Source organism: Globicephala melas, chromosome 9, assembly GCF_963455315.2.
Source record: "Globicephala melas chromosome 9, mGloMel1.2, whole genome shotgun sequence".
Classification (NCBI taxonomy): domain Eukaryota; kingdom Metazoa; phylum Chordata; class Mammalia; order Artiodactyla; family Delphinidae; genus Globicephala; species Globicephala melas.
The window spans coordinates 44,432,367-44,445,434 of NC_083322.1; the positions used below are offsets into that span (position 1 = coordinate 44,432,367).

General features: G+C 38.7%; 1 protein-coding gene across 9 annotated transcripts in view; it reads left to right on the forward strand.

The window, feature by feature from the left end:
• The window catches only part of PDE1C (phosphodiesterase 1C), a 554,383-nt gene that overhangs the window by 472,932 nt on the left and 68,383 nt on the right, over positions 1-13,068 (forward strand). For all 9 annotated transcript variants that reach the window (XR_009565283.1, XM_060305447.1, XM_060305446.1 and 6 more), the window contains 2 exons: positions 1,390-1,510; positions 10,488-10,569. Coding sequence is in view for 8 of the 9 variants with exons in the window: in XM_060305447.1 (XP_060161430.1) it covers positions 1,390-1,510; positions 10,488-10,569 (203 nt within the window). In the remaining variant the exon portion in view is untranslated. The remainder of the gene's footprint in view (positions 1-1,389; positions 1,511-10,487; positions 10,570-13,068) is intronic.

Consider the following 13,068-nt stretch of genomic DNA (forward strand, 5'->3'; position numbering starts at 1 on the left):
ATTCTTGTTGTCTTTTTAATGATGGCAGTCATTCCAGAAACGGTTTTGAGTCAGTTTCTGAGGTGTCCAGTTCAATAAACATGGAGACCTTGCTGATGAAAATCCCAGTTGTAGGATGAATTGATGGTTTTCCCCTAGTTCAGCTGCAGTGGGGTTTGAGATGGGAGAATGGAAGGGATTTTATGTTTTTATTTTATTTTTTTTAATTTTGAATTTTATTTTATTTACTTTTTATACAGCAGGTTCTTATTAGTCATTGATTTTACACACATCAGTGTATACATGTCAATCCCAATCACCCAATTCATCACACCACCACCACCACCACCTGCGGCTTTCCCCCCCTTGGTGTCCATACGTTTGTTCTCTACATCTGTGTCTCTATTTCTGCCCTGCAAACTGGTTCATCTGTACCATTTTTCTAGGTTCCACATACATGCGTTAATATATGATATTTGTTTTTCTCTTTCTGACTTACTTCACTCTGTTTGACAATCTCTAGATCCATCCACGTCTCTACAAATGACCCAATTTCATTCCTTTTTATGGCTGAGTAATATTCCATTGTATATATGTGCCACATCTTCTTTATCCATTCATCTGTCGATGGGCATTTAGGTTGCTTCCATGACCTGGCTATTGTAAATAGTGCTGCAGTGAACATTGGGGTGCATGTGTCTTTTTGAATTATGGTTTTCTCTGGGTATATGCCCAGTAGTGGGATATATATACCCAGTATGGTAGTTCTATTTTTAGTTTTTTAAGGAACCTCCATACTGTTCTCCATAGTGGCTGTATCAATTTACATTCCCACCAACAGTGCAAGAGGGTTTCCTTTTCTCCACACCCTCTCCAGCATTTGTTGTTTGTAGATTTTCTGATAATGCCCATTCTAACTGATGTGAGGTGATACCTCATTGTAGTTTTGATTTGCATTTCTCTAACAATTAGTGATGTTGAGCAGCTTTTCATGTGCCTCTTGGCCATCTGTATGTCTTCTTTGGAAAAATGTCTATTTAGGTCTTCTGCCCATTTTTGGACTGGGTTGTTTGTTGTTTTAATATTGAGCTGCATGAGCTGTTTATATATTTTGGAGATTAATCCTTTGTCCATTGATTCGTTCACAAATATTTTCTCCCATTCTGAGGGTTGTCTTTTCGTCTTGTTTACGGTTTCCTTTGCTGTGCAAAAGCTTTTGTTTCATTAGGTCCCATTTGTTTATTTTTGTTTTTATTTCCATAACTCAAGGAGGTGGATCAAAAAAGATCTTGCTATGATTTATGTCAAAGAGTGTTCTGGAAGGGATTTTAAAAAATGGTGATTTGTTAAAAACTCTTATTGAGGTTCTGTAAGTTGGTCATCATGTGTTTGGATCCTTTGGGTTTACAGAATTGAAAAGCCGAAAGCATTATCCCTGATGTTGCACACGGCAGACATTAGCCATCCAGCAAAAGCCTGGGAGCTCCACCATCGCTGGACGATGTCACTCCTGGAGGAGTTCTTCAGACAGGTACCTTGTTGCTCTGCTAACCACGCCCCCACTGCTGTCATCCATGGACATATCCTGAATTTTATATTTCAGCAACATTGTGATAAAGACTATTGCGATTACAGTCATCTTCTTTGTGGACGGAGCGTTCACAGCTTTTTTTTTTGGTCTTCTGGTCATGTGATATTTGAGTCTCACCTAAATTCTGATTCTCGGACTGTTATGGTATTTCTATCCTATGCAAAAAAAAAAAAAAAAATGCATTTCCTTGTGGCAGTCTTTTGTCAAAATGTCAGCTGATGAATGCTTTTACTTTTTGAGGGGGTGAATGACCAAATGGCAGTCGCTTTAACTCGCTTCTCTGTTATAATTGGCTGGATTGTTCCTTTCTAGCAGACAAACCCATGTTGTCAAGTTCCAAAGCCGGGTGGGGCAATTTGAGGTCAAGAAATCACTAGAAGCTACTGTTCCAATTATATTTAAACTTAGTACATCCTAAGACACAGGGTTGTGTTTTCTACAAGAATAGTGAGAGTCTTTAATGAGGATACATTGCTTTGAATTTTTTTTAAAAAAAGGTGCATAGAAGTAGAGAAATAAAAAGGTAAATAAATGCATAGCCCAAGACTGCTGTCTTCTCAAACCCAGACATGTGTGCTAAGCTCATCTCAAGAAGAGCTGCCATTAAATATCTGCTTTGAGATGTGAGGTCCTGAGGTTGAAGGCAAGATGACATGTAGATTATGGGACCTGAATTACAGTTAATTCATATTAATACAGTTAATTCATTAATTCTTGTTAATTTACTGAGGGCGGTTACAGTATGGATTCAGAGACCTCTGAGATTCCATAAAACACTACATATTAACACCAGTCTCAACTTTGTCCTCTAAACTGACAAGACATGTACTCTTTCACTGGTTACTCAGATTTTTGGAAGCAAATTACTCTTACGATTACTCTTATTCTTATGATTCTAGTTTGAATGGAGAAATTATAGAAGGCATTTCTGTGTTTGTTTTTTTCCTTCTGAAGCTGCACACAATATCCAGTAACAATGTGGGACTAGAGTTAACAGCATATTAGGCAAAGTTCAGAAGGCCCTTTATTGGAATTTTTATTCCAACGGGTTTGTGGTCTGGAACTAATGAAATCACTCCTCTGGTTCCCAGTGGTCTCATCTGTGATTTGTCTTTTGGAAGGTGGGAGGATTTAAAGGAAGGTTGAACCAGATTTTTTCCTTAGTGTCCTTCCCACATTAAATGTTCTACAATTCCTTCATTCTGTCCAAGGGTGCACATCAACACGTGCACACACGTGTGCCCCCTTAAGCTGTTCTATGAATACGCCAGCAGGTACCTTATTCAGCATATGGCTGTTTCCCTTACATGGTCATTGCTTGGCCTCACAGAGTAGTTCTCAAGGGGAACCGAAGGGCGTGAGAGGAACTAGAGCTGTACACGTGTGGCCATGCTGTATATACAAGAATGACTGCAAAATCATCCTTAATCGAGGGCTGATTTTGAGCCATTTTTCCAGAGGTTACTTTTCTAATATTAATGAAAGAATTTTCTCCAAATCTCCACTTCCCTTATCATATGCTTTTTTTGATTATTGCTTTTGTAATAATACTCCCTATAACTAGGAATATTTAATCTATAGCCAGAGGTAAATCATCACTAACTCATATAAGTTTGAGGTATTGAAGTGATTCCTTTTTTAAATTGTGAGAGAGTGAATATGAGAAATTACTTAAATATGTGAACATTTTTTCCCATTAAAGGAAAGCTTGTTTGCACAAACATAAGCTTGAATTGAAAGAAAATGTACCAGAGGCAATGTGAAAATAAGCATATTGAATTTCTTGCCAATTGGGAATGGAATGTTATCTCACTGGACTGGAACTATTTTTTAGCAATTATGATTCAGTAAATTATTTTTATTGACTTAATGTTTTAACCCAGATGCCATAAGCCATGGTAAGTAACCCACGTAGGAGAAATGTTGCCTGAGTTCTTAACTATAGATTTTAAATTGGACAGTTCAAATGGGAAATCTCAATGGGACTGTAGAATCGTTGAAAAAATTACATTTAGAAATTGGGTTATATTTCAGAATAAGGGCATATAGCCTCAGTGCTGATAGACCAGACCTTCTATGCTTTGCTAAAAGAGTAAGTTACATCTTCAGTTTTACAACCATTTTTTACAAAATCCAAGCCACTGCCTCAAGTCTTTTACAATGAAATATTGACTTTAAGGAAGTATAAGTTTGCCTCTTTGGTGAATACATTTTGAGATTCATTTCCTTAGTATTGCTGTATATTTTTCAAACATCTCCTATAATTCTTTTAATTTCCTCTGTGTTTGTGGTTGTTTCCCCGCTTTTATTTCCTATATCAGTGTCTTTTTCCTTTCTTCTGTATGAAATTAGCTAATCATTTGATTATTTGCTAATCTTCAGCTAATCTTTTTTATGTTATGATGTCAGTTACTGTTTTCATTTTTATTAATTCATTTCTTCTGCTTGAGTTTATTTTGTTCTTTTGCTAATTCCCTGAGTTGGATGCTCAATTCAATTATTTTCGTTCTGCCTGTTTGATATTAGAAAATATAAGGCTAGGAGTTTGTGTTATCATGAATCTCGTAGGTTCTAATATGCAGGTGTTCACAATCCTTCTTTTCTAAATATTCTGTAATTTGGGTTTTGATTTCTCTTTTGCCCAAAAGTTGCTTCAGATGGAGATGTTTGTTTATGTAATTTTCCAGTGGTAGTTTCCTTTGCTTTCTACTTTTGCAGTTAATTTGTGGCTTATTGAAATTTGATCAAAGGATTGTTTTCATTGTTTGGATCTTACTGTGAAACTCGTTTGACACCTACTTTATAATCAATTTTTGTGAATGTTCATGGCTCTTGAAAAGTAGGTTTATTTTCTACTTACAGGGTATAAAATGCAAAGAACACCAAGCACATCCACCTTATTAATTATGTCATTTAGGTATTTTATATATTATTTTAAAAATTTTGATCTATCATGGGCTGACAGGTGTTTCTATTATTTTCATTTTCTATGTGGTATAGTTTTTGCTTCATGCATGTTGATTCTGTGTTATTTGTGTTCTTGGATATTCATAACTGTTAGATTTTCATAATTTACTGTACCTTTATCATAAAGCCCGCTTCTTTGTCTTATCTAGTGCTTTTACCTAGAATTCAAATTCGGCTCATTTTAAGAAGAGACTCTTGTCTTTGCACAACTTTCTACACTAAACTTTTCAGAGACGCTTTGATTTGGGTGTGTCTTTTAAACACTGTATATAATTGAGGTTTTTCTATGAGTCAATCTAAGATTCTTTTATTATTTGAAACCAGCCATATTAACATCTATTGAAATGACAGGCATCTTTGCTCTTAGGTGCTGTCATATTTTATATTATGATTTCTGTTTTTGTGGCTTCTTTTTAAATCTTTCACTATATTGGTGGTACCTTCTGCTTTGTTATGTTTTTATTTCTTCTGATAACTTGAAAGTTTTATATTATGTTCTAGTGGCTAACGTGATAATGAAAACTTTACATCCTCTATTTATTTAGATAGTATCTATTGCCTCCCTGCAATAGTAAACTTCTACGTCCTCTTGCTGCTTCCCCAACACATCATTGTAACTTGCTTAATTCTTGTAGTCTGTTCCTTTGTTATTTAAATAGAGCTCTATTCCTTTATATATCAGGTTTAAATGGTATATTTGCACCCCCATTTTTAACGCGTAAGAAGGACAGCACTTATTCATAACTCCCAACACCTTTCCCGTTTTCCTTTCGTAATATAACTAACTCCTTGCTACTGTTTGTTGGCTATATTATTTCTAAATTCTTAATATTTTCTAAGTGAGCATTCTGTCTCATGTACTATATGCTGTTTACAAAAAAAACACCCAAAACAATGTGACCCAGAAAAGTGGAAAATAAACAAATTTGGCAAAGGCATAATTCTCCAGTTGTTCTTGTCCTAGCTCTACTCAGTGCTGCCACTTCGGCCATGGTTGATCCATTCATCTGTTGGTTGGTCAAAGTTGTTCCTTGAGTGGTTTCTTCTAGAAGTGCTAAAAACCACATTTTTGTGTGTTTGCAAGTTTTTCTACTGCTGTTATAGTTGGGTCACAGTTTGTCCGGGTAAGACATTTTTTTGAATCAAACCTTCTTTCCCTGAGGTCTTTTTTAGATTTTGTTCAAATGTCTTCCACCTATGAATGTTGTTATGGGGAGGTTGGAGGCCATGCTAGAATTATTTCCATGTCTAGGTGATATGTCTTTTTGCTTATGTGCCCTAAGGATAATTTCTTTACCTGTGAAGCCCGGTGACATTACTAGGATATATTTCAATAACGAGTGTTCTATAATAGCTTTTCTTGGGACCTGGCGTGCTCTTTTTCTGTATAGATTCAAGTTACATTCATTAAATTTTTAATGATTTCCTTTTCCATTTGTTTTTGTTTCCTTCTTTAGGAAGAACAGTTATTCATATGTGGCCTCTCTTGTTTTTCTTCCATGTCTGTTATTTTCCTTTAAATCTTCTTTAACTCTCTGATCAGTGGTATTTTGTTCAGTCCTGAACTCCATGTCCCTTACTGTGTTTTTATCCAGAATAACTCTCCTTTGTTTGGCTTCCAACACAATCTTCATTTATATGATGGTTCTGTTTTTCTTTTCCATAGCTTCCCTGAACTCTGCTAGCTCCTGGTTCCCTAAGCCCTGGTTCTTGATAATTTCAGGAGTTTCTTTCGGATCATGGCAGTATGTTTGGTCATCACTGGGTGGCACTGTTTTTTCTGGTGAATGTTCCCTATCTGTTATTTTTATTTTTCTGTTCCTTTATTTATTTTTTTTCTTTTCATGTGAAGTAACTTTTCATAAGTTTTTTTTCCTGGTAGTGGTGATAGTGCTGCCTCCTCTTTCTCTCCCCTCTCTTTCTCCCCCCCCTTTCTATCCCCCCTCTTTCTCCTACCCCTTTTTCTCCCCCTGCTCTTTCTACCCCCCTCTTTCTCCTCCCCCTCTTCTCATTCTCCTCCCTTCTTCCTTCTTCTTCTTCTTCATTTTATTATTATTTACCATCTTTGAGTGAAATGCATTATTTTTTGACCAACTATTTGCAGGAGATATGTGCCAGGGAGAAACTGGAACAGCAATATTCTAAGTTCCATGGTTTATTATAAGGCTTCTAAGACATGGGGTGTGTGTGTGTGTGTGTGTGTGTTAGCCTTTACTTCTTCCTGGTCAAACAGTAGGCAACAGTTGTAGGACGGCTCACAGTTCAGTCTCTGTCATCCACCCACTTTCTTGCCATGCTTGTGTGTTTTCTCATTCAACATTTTCTTCTCTACTATTCCTTGGAGCTAAATAGGGTGCAGAGTAGCTCCTCACACCAGTGCTTACTGTCTCTCTGGTTTTCCCATGTAATGGATGTGGGGTACTTTTCCTGTCTGAGTGAACTTTGGAAACCTCTATTCTTCAAGCTTTATCTGAGATCTGCAGCCATAGGCCTCTTATCTGGGCATCTTACCTCACCCCTCCCGGATATTCACAGCATTTTGCAGCCGTTCCTCACGTAGTTTTGATTTGAGATTACAGATTTCTCCTAATATTCATTTGTGTTTCTGTTGTTTGTCATTCTCCTGTTTTGAGAAGATAATTTCTGAGAGGGAAGGGCAAAGATGTCTTTACTATACTTATCTTAAATCCAAAATCATAATAATTTTCTCATACCTCATATTTGTAACTTCTTCCTCTGGGAAAGAAGAATGTACATTGCTGCATTTTGTTCAACTTGATGCTTTTGTTGCCTCCCCAATCAAATACCTTTTCTTCAGTCTACCTGGAAACACTCGCTTGAGATATCACCTAACAGTCTTTTGAAGCTCTTGCATTGAGAGATGCCGTCTGCCCTGTGAACTTCCAATACAGAAAGAACCTTTGTTTCTCTTAATTGGCTTGCTGCTTACAGATAGCTGCTGTAACAAACAAACACCCACATGTATAACAGTACACATAAAATGGAATTTTATCACCCACTCATGTGAAGTACCCACAAGTGTTTCTTGATTGGCAGGTGGTTTACAATAAACAGTGATTTTAGATCCAGACTCTACCATCTACATGGCTTCCATGGTGCTTATCTACATCAAGCAAGCAGAAGAAGGGAGGACATAAAAACAGAGGCATAGGTGATTTTATAGGCCAGAACTGTGGTGGAAATACATCCCCTCTCCTCCTGTTTTATTATCTAGCACGAACTGGCACAGATTCTGGGAATCGTAGTCTAGCCACATGTGGACCGGAAATGGAGGCGGGGGGGGGGGTGGTTTGTGAACAACTAACTACCTAATTGCTCTCCCAGCTTGCTTGTGATAAATGTCCAAGTGACCAAAGGAACTTGAGTGTTTCTAACCAAATTCATCTTTTCATTCGTTCAACTAACATTCCTTGTGTTCCTTTTGTAGATTTATTCTGTGACCTTATCAGTCAGTTATCTTAACCCCTACCACAAGAATGATAGTTATTTATTTTCTGGCACTGTCCTGGAAGAAAAAAAAATGAGTTCCTTTAAAAAAAATCGTTTGTGCTGACTGAGACTTTCCCCCTTTTTTGAAAATATTGACCTCTTTGACAAAGAGGAAGGTGTATGAATAATTCCACAAGGGCCAGTAGTTAAAGAGTTGTACAGTATTTTATCAGTCAAGCTGGATTCGCCTGTAGAAGTACATTCTTCTGTATTACTTTCCGCATACTTTTTCCAATTTATAAATGTATCTGTCCTCCAGAGGGAATTCAGGGACCACTATCTTAAAATAGGTTTTTAGTAGTTGGTAGTAATAGTTAATTAAATCCAAAAGATGTAAGTGATGTGTGAATGTGGGTATGGACAAGTCCATGGGATAAGAAGTTGCTTAATATCATGTACTTTTTCAGTAATAAAATCCAAATTAATGCATACATCTTAATAGTCAAGTGGTTAGTGTTCTTCTAAGCCACACCCATTAAAATGCACCAACAAAACAACTTATATCCCTGCTTCATAAGGAATAAGAGGGGGTTTTATTTGTGTTAGCTGAGCTAGCCCACTAAACCAGCTACACAACAACAATTTATGTTATAAATACTCTTCCTTCTCATCATACTGCCCAAGTAGAAATAGCTTTGGAGTAAGTTATTTTCATCATGCCACTTGAGAGATAGAGCAGCCCTCAGCAAGGCATACTCAGAAACAGAGGGACGATTGTGTCCCATGGGCTGTTCATACAGAAAAGAGTACAGAAGGAACTAAGCCACTTCAGGACTGTTCCTGAGACCCTTGGATGTCCCCAGCGCCCATTGTGACCCCCACTATTCAACTTCCTCAGACGCCCATTCCTTTTCCTTCTTTTCAATAGATCTTAAATGTGCATGTGAACTAGCATCCTTTCTCTTTGGTAACATGCCTTAGAAAGAAAAAGCATTCAGTTTTTGAACTTTGATTGTCGAATTAGGTTATTACTCTTTATTTACTATAGGTTCATTGGCGATATTTATTATAATCAGAGTGTAACAATTAGATGTAACAAGTTCACTAAAAGTTTCTCAGGTCTTCACTTAGATGGTAGAAATATCTACTGGGAAACAATAATTGTTCTTTTAATTTATTTATATACATTTTGTCACTTAATCTTCATCGTTACTTGATGACATAGGGATTATTATCCCACATTTGAATTGAATGTGTGGGGCTTCCCTGGTGGTGCAGTGGTTAAGAATCTGCCTGCCAATGCAGGGGACACGGGTTCGAGCCCTGGTCCAGGAAGGTCCCACATACCGCGGAGCAGCAAAGCCCGTGCACCACAACTACTGAGCCTGAACTCCAGAGCCCGCGAGCCATAACTGCTGAGCCCGTGCACCTAGAGCCCGTACTCCACAACAAAAGAAGCCACCGCAATGAGAACCCCGCGCACTGCACCGCACCGCATCGAAGTAGCCCCGCTCGCCACAACTAGAGAAAGCCTGTGTGCAGCAACGAAGACCCAACACAGCCAAATAAATAAATAAATAAATTTATTTTAAAAAAATTGAAATGTGGAGAGGGAATATAAATTTCCTGTGATCACACAGGTGACGAGAGCAAGGCCAGATTCAAGCCCAAGTCAGTAGCCATTAACCTGGGCAGATTCTTTTCTGTTAAATTGAATCAGCACAACTTTGCGGCTCTCAGAAGGGTGACACATTTTCCCTTTCCTCTGGGCGTGTGACTGAAGTATTGCGCTCTGGTTCAGAATGGTTTTTAAAAATCATCTCCATCACTATTTAGACTTTCCATAGCACTTGCTTATTATAGTCTTGTTTTTTGGTGAGATTGAGAACATATTGGCCGGAGAATCATGTTTTATTATTGTCTAACTTGATAAACACAAACAATTACTTACTTTGCTTATTTTTCATTCTACTTTTCATCATCACTGAGCCCTGCAGTGAAGACCCCAGAAGCACTTACTCCAGCTGTTTATGGCTTTAGGTAGCACTTGGAGAATGAGTCCAAATCAGTCCAATTAGAATTGGTGTCTTAGACACTCCCCACAACTGGGAGGGGCTTGCTGGCTCAAGAAAGGCCAGCACAGGGCAGGTCAGCACAGGGCAACTGGAGAGCACACAAGAATTCTGACTGCTGTGCTGGCTCTAGGCCACAGGACACGTTGCTGTTCTTATTTTCCTTGGGGGACCTGTTGCTGTCTGGTGAGGCTTTCTATACGACAGCATGCACCTTTGCAGTTGGATGGAATGATTGGATCCCGGAGGGCTTCAGCCTCTGGGTGTCTTTTATGCAGAGGAGCAGGTCCCAAAAGGACATATTACATAATGTAACGGGAATAATTAAAATAAAGACCAGTGGCCTTTGTGGCAGCTGGAGTTGTGAAATAAAATCTGGGCAGCTCAGCCTGTTGTTGTTAATTTACTTTGACTTCCTGTTTTTCTAGGGTGATAGAGAAGCCGAGCTGGGGCTACCTTTTTCTCCTCTGTGTGACCGAAAGTCCACCATGGTTGCCCAGTCACAAGTAGGTACGTGTTTGCCAATCCATTGGATGGAACGAGAAACCAGAAAGGAGTGTCTGGAAGTAAGCACAGATGCTCCCAGTGATTCTTCAGCTGGGAACCTGGCTCCATTCTGCTTGCTGTGCTCATGGCTTTGGCTGGTTGAGCTGATGGAGCAGCTCTCCCCATCCTTCTCCCTGGAGTGTAGCTGGTTCCCAGGAAGATTAGACAGTGACACTCTGCTGTCTCCATCATTCCCTGCCAAGAGAAAAAGGGACCTTAACACTAAGGCAATGACAAGAACTAGTGGTGGGAAGCCATGCTATTTCAGTCTCTCCATTCTGCATGCAATACCAGAAGTTTCCTCAGTGATGCTTCCTCTAGCCCTGTTTCCAGGACAGCACCATTTCCTGGATGACCCTACTTCCAGGAATGGCTCTTTTAAAATGTTTCCTTCCCCTTCCTCTTTCCTCCCTTCCTTCCTCCTCTCTCCCTCCCTCCCTCCTCCCTCCCTTCCTTCCTTCCTTAAAAATAAAATTTAGCACTTTTTTTTTGGTAAAGATAACTTTCACACTGCTAATAACCATAATATATGGGCATTACAGAATTCTTCAGGTGTGAGGGAGGGTACCAGTGCCAAACATAAATTAAATGTCATCAGTGATCTCCACCTTGGAAGAGTCTGAAATCATTCAAAAAATAAATTCAACAAAGATTTATTGATTGTTTTCTACTTGTGTTTTGGGGACTTATTAATTTTTTTCATATTAATATATTGAGTTCCTGTTAGGTGTAGGGCACTGCTAGGCACTGTAACAGATGTTATAAAAAAAACAAAGACAAATTATACATGGTGTCTGCTCCCAAAGACATTGAACCAGTATTGGGTGGTAGGCAAGAGATTGAGAAAACAAAATCTATTAGATTGTTACAATGCTAAGGTAGAGATTGTGCATGGTACAATGAGATACAGAACAGAGTGTGTGAACATTAGACCCAGAAAGACTTGTTTAAAGGTAATGTTTGAGTTGAGTCCTAGGAGATAAGTAGGCAGTGTCTAGGCAAATGGTGATATGTGTTAGAGGTGGATAGGGGTGGGTGGAAGGAAATTGCAGACAAGGATCAGCAAATACTAAACAAGGAAATTTAAAACAGTATAGTATTGTCAGGGAATTAATTACAAATAGTTCCATTTGGCTGGAGCAGTAGGTAGGGAATAGGATGTGGTGAGGGACATGTTTGGAGAGAAAATCAGGTCCAGGTTAGGAATAGCATGTGCTTATACTTTCCTGTAGGAAATGAGGGCACAGCTAAAGAATTTTAAGTAAGGTTAAAACTATATATAAATTGATGTTTTAGAGTAAGAATCAGCAAACTATAGCCTGTGGGCCAAATCTGTCCAACTGCTTGGTCTTGTGAATAAAGATTTATTACAACACAGTTAAGCTCATTCATTTGCATATTGTCTATGGCTGCTTTTGCACTACAGTGGCAGAGTTAAGCAGTTGTATGACAAACTCCTTTGTTTAGGTTTTGTATGTGGCCCACAAAACCTAAAATATTACTATCTGGCCCTTTACAGAAAAGGTTTGCCAATCCCTGCTTTAGAAAGATTTCTCTCTCAGTAGTATGGAGGATTAATTGGAGGGTTTTGAGTAAGACTAGAGGCAAGGGCTCCAGCGGTGCTTTCTGCAATGTTACAGGGAGGAGATGTTGAGTATCAGAACTAAGGCAATACAGGAGAGAGGTAGCATATAAAACATTAAGGATTCAGCTGGATGCAAGACTAAGATAAAGGCAGCAATCTAGGTTGAGTGGTTGAGCCATGTCCTGTTTACAAGGACTGGAGGGAAAGCTGATGAGTTTGTTTGGGTTTGGACATGTTGAATGAATTTAACTTGTGAGAAAAAAAAAAGGTGAAAATACTGTCATCAAACACTTCAATTTCTGCTTAAAATTATACTGCAATTAACTACAATTCAAATTTGGCTATCAGTGTTTCTTTATCAGGACACTATTGGTATTCGCTTGGGACAATTCTTGTCTTGCCAATTACGTTACAGGATTTTTAGCATCCTTCACTGCTGGGCATTGAATGCCAGTATCACTTCCACCTTGGTCACTGTAAAAACCAAATAAGCATTTGTATGTTTCCAAACACTGTATTTCCTTTGACTGGTATCTAGTTTCATGTGGCTGTGTAATGAGTTATCACCCTTAGTTCCAGATTCTGTATTTTCTCCTGATGTGTCACAGAACACTGGGGTATTTTTGAACTGTTGAGACAGTCAGTCTAGCCCAGCATCAATTATCTCCCCAGCATGGTGATCTCTCAAAGGTATAGTTCCAGATCTGACCCTTCTCCTAGTTTCCAACCCTGTTTCTTCCAATTCTTTTGACCCTCTTCCATCTGGATAGGTCCCTGGTACCTCAAGTCAGCAAATCTAAGACCAAGCCCACCGTCTTCCTCCCCAGTCACATTCTCCCCCGTTGTCCCTGTTCTCTCTGCCTTCCTGTTGGAAGTCT